The sequence below is a fragment of the Dermacentor andersoni genome, chromosome 3 (genome assembly GCF_023375885.2).
Source record: "Dermacentor andersoni chromosome 3, qqDerAnde1_hic_scaffold, whole genome shotgun sequence".
Lineage (NCBI taxonomy): Eukaryota > Metazoa > Arthropoda > Arachnida > Ixodida > Ixodidae > Dermacentor > Dermacentor andersoni.
In genome coordinates this window covers 181,147,478-181,170,396 of record NC_092816.1, presented here as the reverse complement: position 1 = coordinate 181,170,396, position 22,919 = coordinate 181,147,478, and the positions used below count along the sequence as shown (strand labels likewise).

At 47.3% G+C, this 22,919-nt stretch overlaps 1 protein-coding gene and 1 long non-coding RNA gene across 2 annotated transcripts in view; one reads left to right on the top strand and one right to left on the bottom strand.

Moving 5' to 3' along the window:
- The first annotated feature begins 5,052 nt into the window (after positions 1-5,052).
- On the top strand, positions 5,053-8,049 carry LOC126524131 (putative nuclease HARBI1). The gene is made up of 4 exons (XM_050172485.2): positions 5,053-5,330; positions 5,402-5,545; positions 6,240-6,408; positions 7,351-8,049. The coding sequence occupies exons 1-4, from the start codon at positions 5,053-5,055 to the stop codon at positions 8,047-8,049; spliced, it is 1,290 nt and encodes a 429-aa protein (XP_050028442.2).
- A 3,233-nt stretch (positions 8,050-11,282) lies between these two features.
- Positions 11,283-22,919, bottom strand: part of LOC129382951 (uncharacterized) — a 34,613-nt gene continuing 22,976 nt past the window's right edge. Inside the window, exon 4 of the long non-coding RNA XR_011893172.1 lies at positions 11,283-11,779. This is a non-coding gene — a long non-coding RNA (uncharacterized lncRNA). The remainder of the gene's footprint in view (positions 11,780-22,919) is intronic.

Here is a 22,919-nt window from a genome sequence, read left to right as displayed (position 1 = left end):
GCATGGGAACCTCAGTACCGTCTGTGACTGCCAAGGTGAAATCATATTTTATTATTATTTATTATTTGTTTTCAACACATATATGCAACTAACAGGAAAGGGAAAGCGAGGAACAGGCTGGCAACTGCCACAGGAAGGGCCACAGCGCCTGCCTATTCTTCAGAAGGGAGGTGACAGCAACGCAAAAATGGAAGATAGGAAGGAGCGGAATCATAGGGGATGGGTGAAAACAGGCATGCGCCCTATTTCGTCACTGTAACGATAGATGGCGCTGTGGTTCCATCCCTGGATTTCGGAATTATTCTAACCACGACAAGTGACTTGCGGGGATTTATACACCCCCCCCCCCCCCCCACACGCACGCACAACACCCCCCTGCACCCTACAGGAGGATCCCAACGCAACCCCCCCCCCCCCCGCCGAAACATTGTTACAGACCTCCCCCCCCCCCTTTCTCTCCTAAAGACAGCCATCCTGGAAAACAAATTGCGCTGAGCCCATGCAATGTTGTAATCGCTTTAAGAAATCCTTACTCTTTGTGGATGTGGACGCTACGCGGCCCTAATTTTGAGGCCCGATTTTGATGTTCAACGCGGGGACCACAGCGCGCAGACGACCGTGACGTCACGGCAAACGCAAGACATATCCTTGCGTTTTGGTCTATCCATCTGCCGGCGCTCAGAGTTACGCACCGTAGCATTGTAGATACGGGCGAGATAACACGGTGCAACTGTAGAACTTGTGTATCCCAGTCTTTTCTAAAATTATTTCGTGAACATGGCCGCCACCGTTGACCAAGTAGTTTCTTTGAATGTTGTATGTAACCGAATGTACCGGACATGATGCGCATATATACATTTTCTCTTCTCAGCTGTTATATTTTAATTGAGTTACTTAAGATATATGGCTGCTGCGTGTAAACTGCCCTTTTCTAGAGCAAAATGACATTGTGCATTTTTTTTGGAAACGCCTGCACTTTGGTCTATTAAGACTTGTAGATTAGGAGCTTGCTTCACTTCGTTCTGCATAGAAAAAATAGAATACCATTTGTGCAATATAATGAAAACTCTAAACGCTGTCCATTATGTTCTTGCAATTTTCAAAGGTGGTCACAGAAAGCTGTAGGTGTTTAACTGTAGTATTGAATTTATCTAAAAAAAATGAGGCAGACATTTTGGCCTTCCTTACAGCGTTCGTTCGTGCCCGCCTGTCTGTGCGTGCCAGTCTCAACTTTCGTTGTAAAATATTTTACTCAACAACATCAGCTTGACATGCACCAACAAGGACGAACTTCCTCGTAACATATGGTTTAATATGCTTGCTAAAAAGTTAATTTGTGTACTTCTGCTAATTAGCAGCTTTACCGTCACCATTTGTTAAAATGGGACGCTCAGCCTTAATGAAGTCAAACGACCTGGTAAAAAGAGCGTTAACCCCTTGAAGCCTCCCCCCCTCCCGCCCCTTTCAAAAATAGTCAAAAAAGATATAACCAGAACCTTCGTATCCCTACCCTCCCGCGTCCTGGTAACAAGCCCTCCACCAAAAAAGATCGATATTCAGGATGAACCCCTGGCGACGTGTATTGTGACATATACGGAACAAGACAAGCAATAATGCATCTAAATCTGGGATTACAATCCATGCACTGCAAAATTCTTTTTCGATTGGAATTTGACCGCAAAGAAACGAGCAGCTGAGCAGAATTAGGGTACACAACGCAATATTAAAAGGAATAGAGAATAAAAAATTTCTCGCCGCAATCTCTGGCTCTAATGATAGCTGTCGCACATAATGTGAACAAAACAACACATTTTCTGAGCATAAATGGGCGAGTAATTATTTTATTAATATTTCTTAAATCGCCGCACTTAGCGGCCTTCTGTGAAAGCTCCGGCAAAACCGGATATTGCGTCACACTTACCTGCTTCACTGCTTCCCGCTCATTGCGAGCGATCGCCCGCACTGAGCGCGCGAAAGGGCGAGTTTGACGTTTGCTGCGACGTGTTTTCTTTGTTGTTCGACCGTCCAATTCGTACCGCTTCCTCGTGTGAACTGTGCTAGAATCTCGTCTGTCATCTCGTGGTTTTGTGGTTTGTTGTTAAAACGTTTAGTAGGATAATCACAAAAAGCTTCCTTCCCCAGGAAGTGGATCCATCAGGGGGGGGGGGGGGGGGGATGAAGTAGGAGATCAGTTCACATATTATGGACCATTTGTGAGTCTTGTAGAAATCTAAATAATGGCTGGAAGATGGGGCGTCGGCTTTCGCGGGGAACAATGGAAAGACTCCAGGCGTCCAAATCCTGAGGCCTCAGAGCAGGCGGCAGGGTCTCTCTCACTCTTCTACGGTGCTCGGCAAGAGCCGAGCTGCCCCAGTCTATATGTTGCTGATCCAGCAGGTAGTTGCCTGGAGAGGAACCACAAGTGGCTCATTGCCAGGTCTGGAGGCGCATCTTGGCGCGGCGCGCTGGAATCACGGCCATCTCTGTGACGATGCGTTGCAGACGTGTGGCTTCAGCGCGGGTAAACTTCGCTGGCAGAGGCGTAGGATTTTCTGGGACGATGTTCCAGAGCGCGGCCCTTCCAGCCGTCTTCGCCCCTGCCAGGAATGTGTCCGGGTCAATGGGGTATGAGTCTTCAGACACTTGTGGCCGAATCACTCAGGGGAAGTAAAGAAGCTACCTTGCCAGAGAGTCGGCCATTTGATAGCCATCGACTCAGCTTGATCTGGTATCCATGCAAGGCGGACAGTGTGGCCAGCCTCATCGGCGATTTGCATCACCCGATGTATCGAGGGAAACGCATCATTGCGCGAGTCTAGTCCGGTACAGGCTTTACGGAGGCCTGTGAGCCTGTGTATACAATGTGATGCGTGAAGGCTGAAAAAGGAGGCTTAAGGAGCGTCACATGCAGGAAATGTCGCAGCTAGTACTGCCGTTAATGGGCCGTTGCACGCAGGGCGGCAGCAGGAGTAGGCCGTGGCGACGCGTGGGTAATAGTACGCTATGGCGGAAGCTTCGTCATTGACGGTGGCCTCGGTGTAGACAGCGTAGTGATGGGGAGGAGCGTCGCAAACTTCTCCTTCATGCCGCCCTGCGTTATCGGCATTAACGTTTTGATTAATCGGTGAAAAGTCCCCGGTCAGGGGACAATACCACAGAGCAGGGAAAGAGGGCAGAGGCGTTCACGAGAGTGGCATATGAAGAAGCGAGAGGATACTACGGCCAGATATTGTGTATCTTCGTCGAAACTGATGTGAACGCTTGTCAGCCTCGGCTATTGCCTCGAACGGATTCATCTGGGCCATTTGGGCGAGCCGGTGTAAGAGTAGTGAAACGCAGCAGGCCGTGGACAACCCTGACGGCAACGTGGTTGAGCGATTCTAGATTTGTAGCGCAAAACTACACTACGCGGGTTGGAGCCGAGCTTCGCGTGCTTCTGCACCTGCCATACTGCGCATGCGCGAGAGCCGGGTGACGTCAAGAGAGGCGCAGTTGCGTCGGCCTCGCTGCCGCCGCGGGCGCAGCCAGCGCCGCTCCTTGCCGCCGCATTCCAGAGGTCTGACGTCGGCGCCGTATGCACCCGCTGCTGCATTTACGTTGTGGCGCCGCGCGGCACTGCGCATGTGCGAGGAGGGCGCACCGTGCGTATAAATGCGCGGGAGAGACGGTTGATGCAACGCGCTCGACATGGAGGTTAAGGAGAGTCGAGCCGCTGCCAGTCGGCGCAAAAGACTGGAAAACCTAAATTCTTCAGACCCCGAGGTTATCGCTTGGCAGTTGGCCGTCGAGCGTCGAAAGAACGAGCGTGCGAAGGCAAAACGTGCTATCGAGACACCGGAGCAACGCGAAGAACGGCTAGCGAAAAGACGTCACCAAGAAGTTAACTTCAACGCCGTGGTATGGCCTCCCAACAACAGCGGCAGGATCAAGGTGTGTCACAGACGATCCCAAGGCTCGTCGGTGCAATGAACATGATATGAAACTCGGTGAAAGTGCGATTGCGTCTACACTCTTCCTCTCGGACTTTATGCACAATCCGTTTGCACACATTTGTGAACAGGGCCATAGCCGGATAAGCTAAGGTTAGCAAGCAAGGCAAGAGATTAACCAAGCAGGACAGTACCTTTACGCTACGTATATCCTGGCATAGCTGAGCTAAGCCACTGCCATTTTTTTTTTTGGTTGCTTTTGAGTCAAACTGTAGAAGTTATAGCCGTATACAGCACGTGAAATTAGTAGAGCAGTCACGAGGCGACGGACAGTTCGCTCCACACTTCCTCAGTTTTTGGACGCGATGTGGCAGATTAGGTGGAGTATCTGATGCGGGGTCTGAGTGATGTTGCGAAGCCATGTTGCTGCACCACCATCTGCATCGATGTAGGAGCCTAGAGGTGTGAGCAGCAGCTGTGTTAATGCCGCAAAGTGCCGTGGGTTTACTACGGGCAAATGTGCCAAGATAGTATTGTCTGGTCACACTCGGCGTGCCACTGTTTTCCGAAGGACGAGAAGCAGCGTAGAATGTGGACTCGAGCAGTCCAATAATCGCGCCCGTAGATGCCATTAAGCTTCATCTTTCCTTGCTCCGACCTCTTTGAGGACAGGGACTGCGAGACAATCCGTGCGTTGCTACGGAACCTCGGGGTGTCATTGAGAAGGCAGCACCTCAAGCCTGACGCTGTGCCGTCTGTTTTCTCGAGAAAGCGCAGTCAACAAGGCGTCAGAGGAGCGTTCGCAAAGACAAGGCATAAAAAGTGGTTTGTGGTTTTGTGGCCACGTCGCAGATCGCTTTAAATATCGGTTTCCATTGGGCGAACAGGAGCACTTGCAACTGCGCTCAAAGTGCTCTCGCGAGTTGCAGCGCCTACCATTGGTCGAACAGGAGTGCGAGCGTCGTGTTTCAATGGCAGAGGAGGCGCGCTTTGACGGCGCCGAGAGCAGCCGAGAGCAGTCCGAGGTGCTCCGTCGTCAGCGGCGGAGTAGCAGGGAGAACGAAGGAAGTCACATGACTTTTTCACGTCACTTCTGGTTTCATCCCCGGGAAAGCCGTGGAAAATGGCGGACGGTGGTAGCGGTGATAGTCGACCGGTGCCAGCAAGCGTAATGGCAGTAGCTAAGCGCTGCCGTCTGGACGAAGAGTTGTTGTTGCTGTTTGATGAAGACAGCAGCTGTAGCACAGATTCGAGCACAAGCTCCTCTTCGGACAGCAGCGGCGACGACGAGGACTTAGCATTGTATGAGCAGCTGTTCGAGCAGCTTTTTACCCCGCCGGAGAAGCGACCGAAGGTCGTGTCGTATGTGGAAAAGACGGTCGCCGCTTATTCGGACGAAGAGGTGAGTAGTTGCATCCTACTTAGAACCTGTAATAAATAACCAACCTGCGTTTTTTCTTTGTACCTCACTGGTTTCGCAGGAATTTCCGAGTGTCACGGTCGGCTGCAGATTCCCTTGCTGCTGAGTTCGCGAAATCGCCGCACTACCCTTCAAGAACTGATCGCGGAAGACTGCCCCCAAAGTCGCCTCAAGAGCATGTGCTGTCCTTTTTGTGGTATTATATCGAAATAAACGTTAATAAGGTATATTGTTGAGCTAATTGGTGCATCAATCACTTAAAACCGGCTTTAGAGAATAACTACACACAAGGAAGAAACACACAGACGTGGATGAAGCTGCTCGTTCACGTTTGTGTGTTTCTTCCTTGTGTCTGGTTCTTCTCTGCTGCCGGTTTTAGGTGATAACATATCGAAATTATTTACTAATAAAGAGAGAAGAGTTGTGATTTAGGATGAGTGATTGGAGGCATCTGATTGCAAAAGCGTCACGGTACATCTAACCTGGCGCGAAGCATGAAATTGAATGCACTAATACACTGCGTGAGGGTTTACCAACCGATTTCTCAAATGCTTATGATGGCTGGAAATTGCTTTTACAGGTCACTGCTCTTCTGCATGCGAAGGGCTCAAGGGCTCAATCTTCCCACCTGTGAATGTAAATGGGTTTGATCCCACTTAATTCAGTGTGCCCAGTTTTTTATTTCTGCTCTTGCCTATGGTTTTTAAAGGTACTTCAGGGGGAAAATACCGCATGGCTGTACCGAAGGTGCCTGATGAACACATGTGAAGCTTTTTCAGACAACTGGGCAGATGCAAATTTTTCCTATACTTCGCTGCAATCCTTGATGGTGACATGAGATGCTAGTTTAACAATTTCGCATTATTAAAAAATTATCCCATTTTTTGCAGGTATGCTGCCAATAAATCCCGCATACGGGATGTCGCAGGGCGATTTGAGGTTGGGGAAAGCACGCATCACAGGATGATGTACCGCGTCATGGCGTTTCTTCTGGACATCGCACCCCGCATCGTGACCTTCCCAGATGACTTGCAGAAGCTTGCTAATGCGTTTGAACAGGTGACCAAAAATTCTCTACTTCTGATTTGCGCCGTGCATAGGCTTTGACGTTAATCAAAACAGCATGTCACTTGCCATCTATATTACCCTTTAGAGCTGTCTTTTCCTTCACGAAACACTTGTAACTCTGAATGTTTTTTGTTACACTTGTGCATGCTTACACGCTAATAATTGGATCTTCATTGTTATCACTAGGCTGTAATAATTTTTTTACTATCTCTTTGTGTGTTCTGCTGCTAATGTATTGTTGGGGGCCAGGGGCTCCTCAAGCCGTTCTAGAACGGCTTTTTCCTTGGCCCCCTGTACACCCTGGTGTATGAATAAAAAGCCTGAATGAAGGAACTGTGGATGCATTTCATGCCTTCCTGCACATGTAACAATGTCAATGGCTGTATGTTGCTACGAGGGGACTTAACATACCTAACTAAATAAAATACACATCTATACACTACTTATAGTTTGGATGTCTATGTTCTGACCTCCTGTCACTGAGCATTAGCTGCAGTCTCTTCACACATTGCCCTAATGCCGTGATTGCTTTGCTGCATGCATGTGTATGCCAGTAAGATTTTGGCATCCGGCAAACAATGCTTCCATATTAGTGAGGGCCATTGTTTTAATATAACTGTGTGAACATTGGGCTTGTCGGTCATGCTGGGCAACATGCAGGCCATCATCATTTGTAAACGTGTTTAGCAGACTATTACAACCATATAAAGCCAACAGTCAAGGAAAGCATGGGGGAAATGAGCTGTGTTTGAAGCTGAAATGAGAAAAAAAGGAGGAGAAAGAAAAGGGGAGGAAGGAGGATGGAAAAATAACTTGCCACCGATGAGAGCCGAGGCCACGACCTCCACATTATGCATGTGTTGTACATGAATTGTGCTATAATGACGGCTATCAATCCGGCTTCTCGTAACATTTTTTTTTTTCAACTCCCAGGTTTCAGGGTTTCCAGACACCATTGGCTGCATTGACGGTGGCTATATTCCTGTTAGGTGCCCTGCTGGTAAGGTGCGGTCAGTGTACGTGAATAGGCACCATTACCCATCCTTGACGCTGCAGGGGATATGTGATAACCGGAAGAGGTTCCTTGATGCCAGCACTGGTGCACCTAGTAAAATTCACGACTCTAGGATCTTTCCGCTTTCAAACATTTCGAAGAAATTGCCTCAACTCTGTGCTGGAAAATACCATATTCTTGGGGACGCTGCATACTCATCTCGACAGTTTTTGATGACTCCCATTCGAGACTATGGAAGCCTGGATGCCTCTGACAAGGCATTTAACACCAAACTTTCATCCACTCGTGTGCTAATTGAAAACGCATTTGATGAACTGAAGGGTAGATTTAGGCAGCTACAGCGTTTGGACCTCATGACTGTAGACAACATGTCAAAATTTATTATCTCTTGCTGTGTCCTTCACAATATCTGCATCGACAACGGGGAATCATTCCATAGTCCACTTGAGGACATGCGTCTGAGCTCCCAGGTTAACAATGATCAGAGCCCTACTGCAGATGAAGTCTGCAGCGGAACATCTAGAGAAGAGAGCCTCTTACGGGCACTTGCAGAAGTTAAACGGGAGAAAATTAGGTCCAAGATTGGACGGAAGAGGAGGTACCCACAAAGCCTGTAGTGATGCAAACACAGGGCTAAACATATGTTCAAAGCAATGCTTCGTGATGACCATGCACAGAAACGTTTTTGTCTTGCACGAAATAAACACTCATAAAAACATGTTCATCCAAAGTGTACTGTTTTATTGCTTGAGCCCCAAGGCCTCACGGATGAGCTGCAGTTTATCTTCGTGCATCTTGCGACGATCCTGGCGTTCTTGAATGCGCTCAGCTTGCCGCTCAGCACGCCTCTTCTCCTTTTCTTCTCTCTTTTCCCTTTGAGCTATTCGCTCTGCGCTTATAGCCCTCATGTGATAAAAAAAATTGCATCTGCTGCATACGACTAGTACCGGCACGGCATTCCCTTTTCCTCACCTCTGTTGACCCTTTCATGCTTTCACCACTTTCTGAATTGCTCGACGGAGGACTGGACATTTCAGGCACAGGTGAAAGTGGATCAGCTGAGCTGTCGGAGCTTGATGACGTTGACTTGTGGGTCACTCCAAAAGAGTCCCTTTGAATCTGGCTCGAGACTGTCATCAATGCTTTGGATTTTTCGCATTTCATCGTCAAATGGGACAAGATGAGGTGAAGCACCTGATTTGTTGTTGTTGTCACTTGCCCTATTCTTCTGCCTCATTACTGTTTTATAGCGATTTTCACACTGCTGTGGCGTTTTGTTACATCCAAGAACCTCAGCCAAATCCTGTGAAACCTGCTTAAAAAGCATCTTCTTGTTTTTAAACTTTTTGAATGGGCCCACCTGCGGAAAGTACTTGTAATAGTAATCTAATAGCAGTTTGGTTTCTCCTGGTGTCCACTCGGGAGCTGAAATATAAATGCGGATACGTTACTAAACACGCCGAATTCGTCAAGCAAAGCAGGCAGCACAAGTTCGACACTAAATGCAAAAACAGCGCTGAGACGGGACAACTGAGGAGAGGCGCGTTTTGATGAATGAGGACAAGCGCTGTCTCACTCCTCTTGCAGCGCCGTTTTTGTATTCAAAGATGTACCAACAGCTCAACTTTCCGTTTTACAAGCTCACCTCCGCCGCCTCTTTTCACTTCTGGCGCTGGCTGCGGTCCCCTCTCGCCCACGTCCGACGCAGCGGTGTTCTCTGCAAATGAACATAAAAGTTGCAACTGTAAAAAATGTACCGAGGTGCCTACTCTGTGCGACCTGAAATGATAAGGTCTTTTTTTCTTCAGATTACTAAGCGTCTGATGTTTGCGACGGACAAAGCATGTCATCAGCCCTTGCTGTGGGCAAAAATAAAGAGGCTTGCTTTGATTGGTCAGATGCTGCACAGTAAAGCAGGCATATACAGTAATCTTAAGCATCAACAGACAGAAGTGACTGTAAACGGCAGATTACAGTAGAGCAACAAGGTGCGGCATTATCACGAGTAATGTTACAGTACGAATATTAACGGCTGCGTTCTCGCCCGTTGTTGCCTCGCACTCCGCGACGTCCCCGGCCGTTATCCTAAATACTCCATTCGCCGCAAAAAATGGTAAGTAATAAAAGAAATTAATGAAAAGAATCCTCAAATATGTCCCTATGCATAGTAGTTATTGTCGCTTACCGTCGGGTATCTCGGCAACGTTCTCAGGAGTGGCCAAGGCATCGATGACAGCTGTGGTGAGCCCAAAATGAGATTGACGCTGCTATTTTTCACAGCTTATTTCTGGGAGAGAAGACGCTTACCTGATGCTGCGTGTAGCGGTGACTCCTTTATCATGGTCATGAACAGCCGTTGTGCTTCTTCACCCATTGCCATGCTAAACACAGCGACGAACGCAAGGCCGCCACCGAATATGCTGCGCGCGCGCGACGCAATGCAGGCGGCAACGAGAGCGCGGGAAAAGTTCGGTCGCGTGACTCCTGACGTCACATCCTCCTCATCGCTGCGTTGCTCTCGGAGCAGCGTGAATGTTCCAGTCGCGAGACGTGAACCCGCGTCCCCGCTGCTCTCGTGCGCTGCTCTGTATGCTCGCTGCTCTTGCTCCTGTTCGCCCAATGGAAACCGGTAAAAGATACACGAGCTCCGGCAACGCGTCCCTGCGGCGTCCGCCAAAGGCGTCTACTACGGCGTCCGAGATTCGCGTGGCAAACGCCGTAGTAGACGCCGAGATTGTCTCCACTCTGTACGGAGCGGCTCACTTTCTCATTCATTACAGGTGCAAACTTGCGACCCGAGCCGCAGAAACCGGATTTACATATTACAGCGAAAGCTGTACTGGCCGCGAACTTACGATTCCGCCGTGGCCGCGATCCGAGGAAGCACATGACGTCACACCGCGTTCCTCGTCGTTTCGTTCGCCTCCACTCGCTTTGCCAGCTGCGTTGCATGCCTGATAATATGTCGGAGAATTGAAGAGGCGAGCTCGCGTGCGCCGCAACCACAGTTGAGGCGGCAGTATGGACGGCGACTATTCTGTTAAGCAGGAGGAGGCCTGGAATCAACATCGGAACGAGATGAAGAGGAAACGAATCGTCCAGGAAACAGACGAACAGCACGCCGAACGACTGGCTAAACGCCGCGACATAGCTAGACAACCCGACTAACCCGGACTTGCAATCAAGTTTAACCAAGGCTAACCATGCTATGCATTAGCTTTCGCTTCATATATCCTGGCATAGCTGAGCTAAGCCACGGCCAATTTTTATTTACGTGTATGACTCCGCCTCTGATCTCTCGAGGTCTACGCGCGCCCATGCAATGCGCAGTGTAAACACTTACCACGTTATTGGTCCAGGCTCCCTCGGCACCGCAGAGGGGGACTGCTTCTGTTGGTCGTCGTCGCTAGATGACGGGGACGGATCGTGCGCACATGCCTTTATTGTAGGTTGTCCTTCAATAGGCCGCTCATCGAAGTCGGAGTCATAATCTCTGCTCATGCTTTCACTCTCACGAAGCATTGTGCACGGCGCAACGCGGGAAAAACGAAACAGCACGCGGCCGGCCTGTTCGCCCCATCGCTGCTGACTGTAGATGTGACGTCAGATCTCTCGGTTCATTGTTGGGAGCGCGTTACGCGAGATCCGGTGGCCGCTCACAGAGCGTCAAAAATAAAGCCATCCACTCAAAAACAACACGAATAATGACGCTATACAGAAGCTGTCTTAGGAATGCAATTGTGGTGCTTTCTTAATATGCTTGGATTTTTATTTGTATTCCTTTAAGAAAAATAGTGTGTGATCTTCACTGTACCACATTCAATCATCAGGAAAAGTCAGGGACATGAAACCAATGGGTAAACATTTTTATTTATAGATATGTACGGTTTAATTGCTCGTACACAATTTCTTTACACGGACACTACACACACATAAAGTGTCTGGTCGTAAGAAAGCATGCTACGCTTGCGACGTCCACAGCAGCATATGCGGATACACTTATGTGCGGCGTGCTTACAGAAAAGTGATAGTTTCAGCAAAACAATATATATATATTTATGTAACATATACAGCTCATGGAAACTGTGGGAACGCATGAAAACTAATTTTAGCACATTGCATGTCCGCACTACAGCATGTAAATCAATGATAAATATGCCCTGAAAATGAGCATGCATGCATTGATGACAGCACTTGGAGCATGATGTCAAGAGGACGCCCGCAGACACGTGTCGTTAGACACGCTGAGCTTCCGGTCTGTGCCGCAGAATAGATCGTAGAGGAAATGACAGTGCAGTATGGGTCTGGACAGGGCGCTTGCTGGCGAGTACAGGACGCACTCTGTGCCTGCGACGCGGGTAAGACAGCCGCCGCAAAAAGGCGTCGTCAATTAGTATGCAGTGTATCTTTAGCAACTCACATATTACTAGTCATGCCACGATCAATGTAATCAAAACTGCTGCTTCCGTGCTGGTTCGTGTCTCATTTCAATTGAAAACATGTGTCGTGTGGTTAGATCAATGTTGCCAGTCAACATTGCAGGATTGGACCACCTGCGTAACTGCCCCATAGTTACAAAATGGCGACACCAATAAGCAAAGACTTCGTGGATTGTTTGTTCTAAACAAGCCATTTCCATGAAGTAGCGCGGGTAGCACGCTTAAGTTACTTACATAAAGAGCCAATGCGCGGCGTAGTGGGTGAGAACTGGGACGTGCATAGATTCGACTTTCTATTTTGCGGTCCGCGAAATTCTCTAACTACAAGTTTTAATGCGTTCTGTCGCCACGCACTAGATAACCAACCCATGCTATTCAAGCTCCTTGCGTATGCCCTTTCCGGAAAAACGACTGCAGAGAAGGGAGGATACCAAAATGGAATTCGACATAGGGCGTCCCCTAGAACGGTTTTTTTTTCGGCAAATTTCGAGATAAGCTTTAGAATGTTGCAACGGTACAAATTTCTACTTAAGTAATGGCCACATAAACACCTGTTCTATATGTAATGAAGAAGATAGTACAAGCGTCCCTGCGGCCGCATGGCCCCTCAAGTAAGAATGACAAAGACCAAAGGATTGGTCTCGTTGCTTTCCTCGCGCTAGCGCTTGGCTGGAACAGGTCGGCTGCTCTCTGCGCAAGGCGCGACGTGATTGCGGTTCCTGCTAACCGTCTATAAACCCCATTGCATTTGGTGGAGGTGCTGGGTGCTCTAACAACTCGCCCTGGAACTCCGGAGCCACTTTCTGTCCACCGCTAACTTCAATACCACGCCGGAGGACGCCGGTGAGAGACCGACTTCGTCAGCTGAACCAGTCGCCTGCGATGCCATTTGTCAACGAGACCCCGCTGTCTTCAGTGGCAGCGCTGGTAGTGACGTCGAGGACTGGCTTTCGTCGTATGAACATGTAAGCAACCACAACAAATGCGACCATCGGAGAATGCTCACCAACGTTATTTTTTATCTTGCGGATGTCTGCATGCAAGGTCTGGTTCCGAAATCAAGAGAAAACTATTGCGACGTGTGATGACTTTAAGACTGCCTTCGTGGAGGCATTTGGCCCTCTGGTCGTGCAAAAGCTACGCACCCAACAACGCCTCCGCCAACGAGCACAACGCCCGGGCTAGAATTTTACTATTTCTATTGAGGACGTCATCTATCTCTGCAAGCGAGTGAGCCGAGCGATGACTAAGGAAGATAAGATTAAACAAATTCTCTAGGAAACTGACCATAAAGTTCTTTGTCTGTCTGTCTGTCTGTCTATCTGTCTGCCTGTCTGTCTGTCCGCCTGTCCGTCTGTCCGCCTGTCTGTCTGTCTGTCTGTCTGTCTGTCTGTCTGTCTGTCTGTCTGTCTGTCTGTCTGTCTGTCTGTCTGTCTGTCTGTCTGTCGGTCTGTCCTGCCTGTCTGTCTGTCTGTCTGTCTGTCTGTCTGTCTGTCTGTCTGTCTGTCTGTCTGTCTGTCTGTCTGTCTGTCTCCTTTTGAAATGCTCCTGGCTTAGATAGAATTCTACCACCGTTGCTACCGTAGTAACCTACTGCCGAAGCTATGACAAATTACGCCGGAAAAGAGCGCTCATCCCCCGCACTGTTACTGCAGTGGCCTGCCTTTGAAGATTGGCGACTGTTCCCGGACAGACTGATGACGGGCGTCTGCTGCTTAAAATGAAAGCCTTCATTCGTGAAGAAGTGGCCCACCAGCTCTCGCTGCTCCCTCTCGCACAGGAACCTGTCGAACCTTTGTCCTCGGTCATGCGGCAGGCCATCCGCGAGCACGTTACAGAGGCTCTTCCGCCAGTCCACCAGCAACCACTGATAAACGCACCGCTTGCATACGCGGGAGTCGCGTCGCGTCCTACACAGACGATGCTCGCCTATTCAGCGCCACATGTGCCCTACTCCACGCCATAGTGGCCCTACTCGATACCATCACGTCTTGCCCTACAGTAGCCTCACAGCCTCACAGTAGTAGCGGCCGCCAGATCCCTGGCGCACGCGGGTCAACCAGCCAATATGTTTCGCCTGCGTTCTCGCGGGACATGTGGCACGCTTTTGTCGCCGCTGCCTACCGCGTTCGGTAGTCTTCACTTAACCGCAGTTCACTCGAGCCCACCAGGATGCTGATTCGAACCCGTCGCCGAGCTTCTGGATCGGTCGTCAGAACATCAGCAGGCGTCGTTGACCATCACCGTGTCGCCGTTTGATATCACCGATGCGTCGTCGCCCGCCTTCGAAAAGGGAAAGTAATTGCTGCAGCTCCGGAGGCAAAAGCTGCACGCTTGTGGAAATACCCGAGACTTCCGCTATCGCCACAAAACGTTAAAGGAGCTTAAAGGAGGTTAAGGGAGCTGCTACATTGGCACTTGTCGATACCGGCGCCGCAGTTTCCGTCGTATGTGACACTATTTGCCGTAACACCAGGAAAGTCGCCACATCATTCTCTGACATTGTACTTCACACTGCCAGCCCGGAGCCCATCAAACATTCAGCCGCATTCACCGCTAGGATCGGTTTTCAGGGCGCACTTTACACAATTGAGTTCCATGTACTGTCTTCCGGCTCGCATGATGTCCTCCTTGGATGGGACTTTCTATCGCGCCAGAGTGCCATCATTGACTGCGCCCGTGCCGAAGTTGCCTGTCCTTAACAGCACTCTGCTGGACTCCTCTCCCGCTCCCTTAAAGATTATCGTCACCACCGATACTGATCTGTCGCCATGCACTCCAACAGCAGTCGCGTTGTTTTATATATCTGCGCCCAACACCCAGATAATGTTGACGTCTTCTTATGCTTTTCCTCACTGCCAACTTACACCACTTCCATTTGCCATTCTTGACGTAGTTGCTGGTACAGTAGTTATGTTGCTCCCTTTCCTTCGCGACGAGTCCCTCGGCTGTGTCGGGCCCAGACATATCTAGTTGTTTAGACGTGCCTGGTTCCATTTCTGGTCCTTCGCTTGACGCCATAACACAATTTTCGAAAAGCTCTCTTTTGGCTACCGAAGTTTTTGACTCGTGCGTTGTCGCCAAACTTTCCCTCGAGCACCGTCAGCAACTTCTATCTCCCCTAGATACTTTTCGCTCTTCTGTCAACTGTGCGGAGCAAGCTTGGGGTTGTACAGACAGTGTTACACCACATGGGCATCGGGTCCAAGACTTCCCCCCAGACAACGCCCCTATCGCGTGTCAGTAGCGCAGTGTCCTGTAATCAACGAATAATTTTAAAAATGAAATTATGTGGTTTAATATGCGAAAACCACTTTCTGATTATGAGGCACGCCGTAGTGAAGGACTCCGGAAATTTAGACCACCTGGGGTTCTTTAACGTGCACCTAAATCTAAGTACACGGGTGTTTTCGCATTTCGCCCCCATCGAAATGCGGCCGCCGCGGACGGGGTTCGATCCCGCGACCTCGTGGTCAGCAGCGCATCACCATAGCCACTGAGCAAACACGGCAGGTAATAAATGAATAAGTAAATGATATGCTCGAGCGTTCTCTCATTAAACCATAGCAGAGTCCGGGGTCTTCTCCCGTTGTGCCAGTGCGCAAATACGCTGATTTTATTACATTGTATAGATTACCGCCCTCTCAACAAAGTAACACGGAAGGACATCTACTTCTTACTCTGAATTGACGATGCACTTGATTGCTTTCAAGGCGCTGAGTATTCTCGTTATTGGTCCTGCGATCTGGCTACTTAAAGGTTCCCATCGCCGCATACAAGAGTCCCAAGACAGCTTTGGTCAACCATGATGGGCTATATGAATTTAACGTGATGCCTTTGGGACTCTGCAATGCAATGAAGCCGTCTGAGGGCCTGCGGCGTCGCGGTTGTGCGACCGTGCACGTTACCGGCTTCAACCTTGTTATCATCCCTTTATCGTGTCGTCACCGTGAGTCACCAGGATGGCCACTCTTCTCCCGTTGGATTATTGTAGTGAAGGAGATAGCACAAGCGCCGCTGCGGCCGCATGGCTCCTGAAGTGAGTAAGATAAAGACCACAGGATCGGCGTCACTGCTTCCCTCACGTGGCCGCTTGGCTGGAACTGCTCAGCTGGCCTCTGCACTGGAACCGACGTCACTGGGATTCCCGCTAGTCGTCACTCAGCACTGTAGCATATATAATATCAGAATTCGTATTCTCATAAAGCATGCAAGACAAATCAAACTGCTCGAGTCCCTCGGGGGTGCTGTCGTGTATGCTTTATTGCTTTTAGAAAATCCACATCTTTACCAAGATACTTTCACATACATCGAACAATCAATTTTCCTACGTGAAAGATCTTTAATATCGGTCAGAATGCGGCCGCCGCGGCTGGGGTTCGATCCCGCGACCTCGTACTCAGCAGCCCAACACCATAGCCACTGAGCAACCACGGCGAGTAATAAACGAATAAGTAAATGATATGCTCGAGCATTCCCTCATTAAACCATGCCAGAGTCCATGGTCTTCTCCCGTTGTGCGAGTGCGCGAATACGCTGACATAGACATGTAACGTCTATGCAACCGCTATACCCACGCGCCCTTCTTTTATGTCGTGTAAAAAAGGCATAGTTCGACCATGCGCGTTTTGTGTGCGCAGATAGTGCTGCGGTCGCGCGATGTATGACGAATTGCCGCTAAATATAGCCTCTTTCGCAGCGTTCTGAGAGGCATAGCTCAGTAGTATTGGTTTGTACATCAGAGTGGGAGTGGTAGCGTTTGAAAGCGGCCGCTCCATTCCCAGACGGTGTAATGAATCAAACTCAAAGCTGTGCTCGTCCGAAGTAAGGGCTACAAGAATACATTTGCTTCTCCTAGGAGCCGTACAGGTGTGCAATAAAACAAAGGAATGCCCGACTCCTTCGACCACGGTGGAGCGTGTTCATCTCCGTAGGGAGCGCAAAAGCTATATGCAAGCGCTGGAGCTCCAATTATGTACGAGTGCAACAGGCTCGGGCGGCACAAAGCACTCTCGGGCGGCACCAGTGGGTGTCCAAACATAACCTTTGCAAACGTAAATGCGCGTACTATCCTGAATAAGCTTGACGCACTTGCGTCTCTTCTTATCAGCCTAGAACCTGACTTCATGGCGATTATAGAAACGTGTCTTACAGATGACATACAGGAAAAAATACATAGCCCTACCCGACTATGTGATTGTGCGCAAAGACAAATTAACGCGATGGGGAGGAGTGACTTTACCAATAAATAAAAAGATTCCTTTCGCTGTCTTACCAGAAGTCCATAATGCCGAAGCAATTGTTTGCAAACTGAGTTTTGCTGCGACCACTATCAGTGTCGGTTGTATTTACCGTAGCCCTTCGACTGATGAACGCGCAATGGCATCATTATAGCAGTATATGGAACTTCATGTACGAAAAGCCCGGCTGATCCTTCCTGGGGATTTCAACGGTGTTCAAGGCAATGCATCCAACGTTCTTGACCTCATCTCTCTGAGCAATCACTTTTCGATCGATAAAACTAACTTAGCAGTGCTATATGGAATATCATATCACAAATTAACATTATGCACTACTCCCATTCAGGCCACAACAAATCATTCTGTTTCGAAAACTAGTTATCCAGACTACAAAAGCTGGAGACTCAAGCATAGTTAATTACTTAATTTTGGAGCATGAGTCATTTGAAAAACTCGCTAATTCTTCAGACACTGATATGGACGCATTATGGGAAAGGTTTAAAGCCATTGTATCCCACCGTATCAATAACTATATACCAAGAAAAACCAAACCAATAACTAGAAATTACCCATGCATAGCACGTGATTTCATTCATGGGAAGCGCAAACTGAAGGGACAAAGAAAATTGATCAAAACAAAAAGGTCCTCAACATAAACGTAAACTCACGTGTGTTGTCAGTGAAATTAAAGCAAAGATTAGTACAGCGAAACCACATTACTTTTCAGTTACGCTTCCTAACTTTCTAAAACATTCCCCTGGGAAGTTTTGGAAGTATCTTAGCCCCAAAAAAACAAAGCAACACTCTCAATTCTCAGGAACAAAATTCAAGTTTTCCGAATTCCTTAAATACATACTTCTAGTCTGTGTTCACTGCTGACGATGGTCGCATTCCGGAGGTGAATCACTACAACCAGAGACCGCTATACATGCCAACGATAACTCAGTCAGGAGTGCTCAATGTATTAATATCAATAGACAAAAAAAAATGAAAACGGCCCGGACAATATTCCCAACACTTTTCTTCAAAGATATGCCGATCTCAACGCGAAATATCTCCATCTAATATTTAACAAATCCTTATCAACATGTCGCCTTGCAAAGGAATGGAAAATGGCGAAAGTATTTCCCGTACACAGAGCAGGAAGCAAAAGTGATGTCGGTAATTACACACCAATATCGCTAACGTCCACAGTAGGAAAATTATTAGAGCATATCATATTAAAGCATATCACGAGCTATCTAGAGCAAGCACGAATGTTATCGCCTATTCAGCGTGGTTTCCGGCGGGGACTCTAAACCACAACCCAATTACTTGAATTAACGCATGACTTATCCCAAAGCATTGATAATAAAAAACAAGTTGACTTAATAGCATTAGATTTTTCGAAGGCGTTTTATAGAGCAACCCATCAAAAACGAATCAGCAAACTGAAAACAACTTTAGGTAATCGTTCTATTGTCAATTGGATTGAAGATTACTTAACCAACCGGTTTCATTATGTTGTTGCTAACAATGAAATTTCTTCCATTGCAACAATTACATTGGAGGTGCCTCAAGGGTGCGTCCTTGCTCCCACTTTATTCCTTATATTTATTATTGATTTGCCCTCTAACATCCCCGTTAAAATGAAGCTTTTCGCCGACGACTGCATTCCTTATAATGAAATTACCTCTATGAATGATCACGTTCACTTAAACATCGTCCTTCATGATGTAGTGAAGTGGTGTAAAAAGTGGCCGATGGAACTGAAAATTAAAAAAAAACTGCCTTGTTATCTATAACCCGCAAAAAAAAAACATAGGTCGGACTTCGAAAACACTATCAATAACATACCACTCACCCCAGTTCATGAGCATAAATATCTTGGCTTGATCATTTCACATGACCTAAGATGGGAATCACATATTAACAGCATCATACCATCTGCTATAAAACGGCTGTTCTTCCTCAGAAGAACACTTCGAGCTGCGTCACCGGAAATTGAACTGCTATCATCCAACGCATTTATTCCCCCAATTCTCGAATATGGTAACACAATTTTGTTTCCTTATACACAAGAGCTTATTAACAAACTAGAAGGAGTGTAGCGAAAGGCCATTACATTCATCTTTATCAAATACAAGAATAGCGGTTCACCTACCCAACAGCTAAAACAAGCCTGTATCCCCACTCTGCGCAAACGAGCGAAACTAGCAAGACTAAAATTATTGTTCCAATTATTACACAATGCATTACGAATAAATACTTCGTTGCATATATCACTAGCTGACACCAGACCTTCTCACCATAAGCATTCACTAACACCTAAAGAACCCGCCGTGGTTGCTCAGTGGCTATGGTGTTAGGCTGCTGAGCACAAGGTCGTGGGATTGAATCCCGGCCACGGCGGCGACATTTCGATCGGGGCGAAAACACCCGTGCACTTAGATTTAGGTGCACGTTAAAGGACCCCAGGTGGTCGAAATTTCCGGAGTCCTCCACTACGGCGTGCCTCATAATCAGAAAGTGGTTTTGGCGCGGAAAACCCCATAAATAAATTTTTGAACACTTAAAGAATATGCATGTCACACTGAATATTTGAGATATTCGTTCTTTCCTCTTGCGTTAAGAGAATGGAATAGCCTGGACCCCTGCATAACGACTAACACATCGTTGCCCAAATTTGCAACCCATGTAGAAGAACTGTCGCGCAATAATTAGATTATGGCATCCGGAAATAACACACCACTCACGTCGTTGTATGAAATAAAATCTGTATAAGCATTGTATTTGCCTATGCAATTTCACCCCTTTTTGCGAAATGCACTGTATCATTCATGTTTTATTTCTTGCCATATGTGTATATCTGCTTCGTGTTGATTACAAATATCATTGCTGAAGTTATGTGAACCTCTTTTTATCGCTATTTGTGCGTATATAATATATGCCAAACCTGTAAAAATCCCACTGGGATTGACAGTATCTGAAATAAAGAAATAAATAAAACACCCTAAGCTAAACAAACGATCCGTCTATATATAGGAAGCGAGTACTATTGCAACATTACAGCCTTGGATGCCCACTAGATGTAACGTAAAACTGTTATGTAGGCTCTCTATTGCGTGAATAAATGTAACATTTTCATGTGGGTACGTCCTTTAATGCACCCTAGCGCTCATACACCATCTGCATCACGCACAATCCATTTTACGCACCCTACTGCGTCTACATCTCTAAGAAAGCCTACCCATTTTTGCTTCTTAATCCCTCATATCAAATCTAGGTGATACCAGTAAGCTCCCTGCAGATTCGTGACACCCTTATGAGTGTCGTAAATGCTACTGTTACGTGTCATTTTATGGTGGTTTCAGGCATTTTAAAATGCGGTCGTACATCGATATTGCGCAGCCGTAAATCCACGTGCGCCGCTCATAGCGCACGAATAGACCTGAGTGACTGTTTTTGGCGTTTTACGGTAATTCGCACCGAGATCAAACTATAAGTCTAGACTACACGTACGCTTGCCGGCGCGTGAGAGCTCGTCTGCATAAACGCCATGTTAGCTGCGCTCGCTACTTATTGATAACAGATGTCTATTGGCTAGAAACACCGTTACGCATGGGATGTTCATTTTTTTGGTAGTCGAACAAGGAATGTTACTTTATGCCAACGTTTCGACGAGCCGACTTGTCTTCGTCAGGACAGCAACTGCTTTCCTAAGCAGCGTTTTCATGTACGCGTAGCTCTCCTTCCGCAACATTTAATGGAGGAATAGGAGCAGAGTAGAGCGGGCATCATGCGGTGTAAAAAAGATGACGTTACCTTGCTAACGTAAAAAAAGATGTTGTAGGATGGACGAGAAATGAGAAAGAGTGGGGCAAGGGAAGTTTGCAAGCATAAGGCTAAAGTTGAGCAATGTGGGTACCGGTTTTAGGTTATATTGAGGGGTGGAGATAACAGCTGTAACCAGAAAGCTGTTTACAGACATAGGCGCGGGTAAGCAACTGTGCCTTTATTTCTAAGAAATTAAGGATTATTGCGCTAATCCCTCCGAAATTCGGAAAAGATGGGGAGGGGGAGGAATGCTTGGTAGCAACCTGCGTTCGGTCAGTGTGCTTGAGTAGCTTCAACTGAGAAAGGTGGCTCATGAATCCGAAAAAAGCTCTCACACTGCTCATTTTCTTTCTTACGTGCTTCGAAAACTTTTGTCGTTTTATCACTTCTGATTAATGGCGATACTATGTTTAGCAAACGGAGAAATGTAAACAGGCTTTAAAATGAGGTTGTTTAAGAAATATTAGGCTAGCTTTAAACATTAAAAAAAACAAATACATAGTTCCTATTCGGATACGAATAGTTAATGTGCAGTATTCAATTCGCATTTGAAAATTCGACTGTTCGCCCCCGCCCCCTCCCTACGTTTTAACATATAAAAACACCAAGAGACCATGACTATGTTTGTGCATATGGATGCTGTGCTACTGGATTCTAACCAGCCGATAAGCGGCTAACCAGTTTTACTGAGACAAAGAATTCGTTTCTGCGTCCTTAACATACCAGCTAGTGACAAGGACTGACTAGGAAATAGAGTGCCGTCATTGAGCTACATTTTTGGTGAACTTGTAGCATTTTGTCAGCCGATTCCTTTCCCTATTTACGCGCAATTCATCCCCTTCGTCATTCTTTGCCTTAGTTAAAACATCCTACAACTATTACTTCGACTAAATATCCGAATTAAAAACTTTAGCCGAGATGTTATTCCTGTACTTATACTGCATTTGTGTCTTTCATGAACTCCGTTTTGACGACAGAAAATATTTACATTCGTTGAGGTTCTTCTGCACAGGTTAATGGGGCGCCAATTATTAAAGCAAAGTTATCTTTGCCTGTCCCGTCAACTTTTCCACTGCTGCTACTTCTGTCGCTAGGGTGCCTGAATGGATTCTCCGTCGCCACCGCTCCATCCAGTTCTTCCCCACGGCGGCCGCCATTGGGGATCTGCGGCCGCTTGGTCGATCTATTTTTCAGTGAAATGACTGGCTGCAGCGTGCCTATACTATACGTAAGAAGAATCCCCGAAATGTTTGGAAACTTTACCGTTTTCCGACAAAACCCAAGAGAAAGCTGCAGTGGATCCGGAAGGTTAGGCGGGACCTAGCTGACATGATGACAAAAGGTAAACAAAAGCGCGAAGTGCAGGCAGATGTGATAGAAGACACTGAAATTTGACTCATCGAAGAACTTGAAAGAAATAAATCCTACGTACTATTCTACATCCGTGGTTTTCTTTCAAAGGGATGCTGCCAGTTGTTACAGGACTTGAACTGCATTACAGTGCATAATTAGGCTCAGGTGGCAGTAGCCATGCCTATCGGACTCTTCTTAAAGGATACAGACTTGAAGGTGGCAACCTCACATATGGAAGTGAGAATGTTTGCTGATGCGGAAATTGTGCGAACAGCATTTCAGGGCCATAAGTTGGCCTAAGAGGTTGCTTCACTTGAGTTCCGCTTTGAAAGCTGTGAGCCTGTCACTGAGTATTTCAGGAGCGTGGAGAGCCCTTGCGCGAAGAACTGCCACGAGCACATAAAATCTATAGGGAAGGTCTTGTTGATATCGAGTTATGCAAGGCTGAGGCTTCACACACATATTTGCGCCCCGTTTGTGTGAAAGGTGTCAACGAACACGGGACCAAAACGTGTGCCAGGTGCCTCCAGTGATAAAAAAAAATCTGTACTGGTTTTCTTACTGCGTGCGTTGGTAGTTTTGTCCTTTCGGAATATTTTATTGTTTTATTGTATTATTTTATGTTTATAAACATTTCCC

Bases quoted from the DNA above. Each gene is read 5' to 3' on its own strand.
- LOC126524131 (XM_050172485.2), top strand. From the start codon at position 5,053: ATGGCGGACGGTGGTAGCGGTGATAGTCGACCGGTGCCAGCAAGCGTA. The intron at 5,331-5,401 runs GGTGAGTAGTTG...TGTACCTCACTG, and splicing joins GCCGCTTATTCGGACGAAGA to GTTTCGCAGGAATTTCCGAG. The intron at 6,409-7,350 runs GTGACCAAAAAT...TTCAACTCCCAG, and splicing joins TTGCTAATGCGTTTGAACAG to GTTTCAGGGTTTCCAGACAC.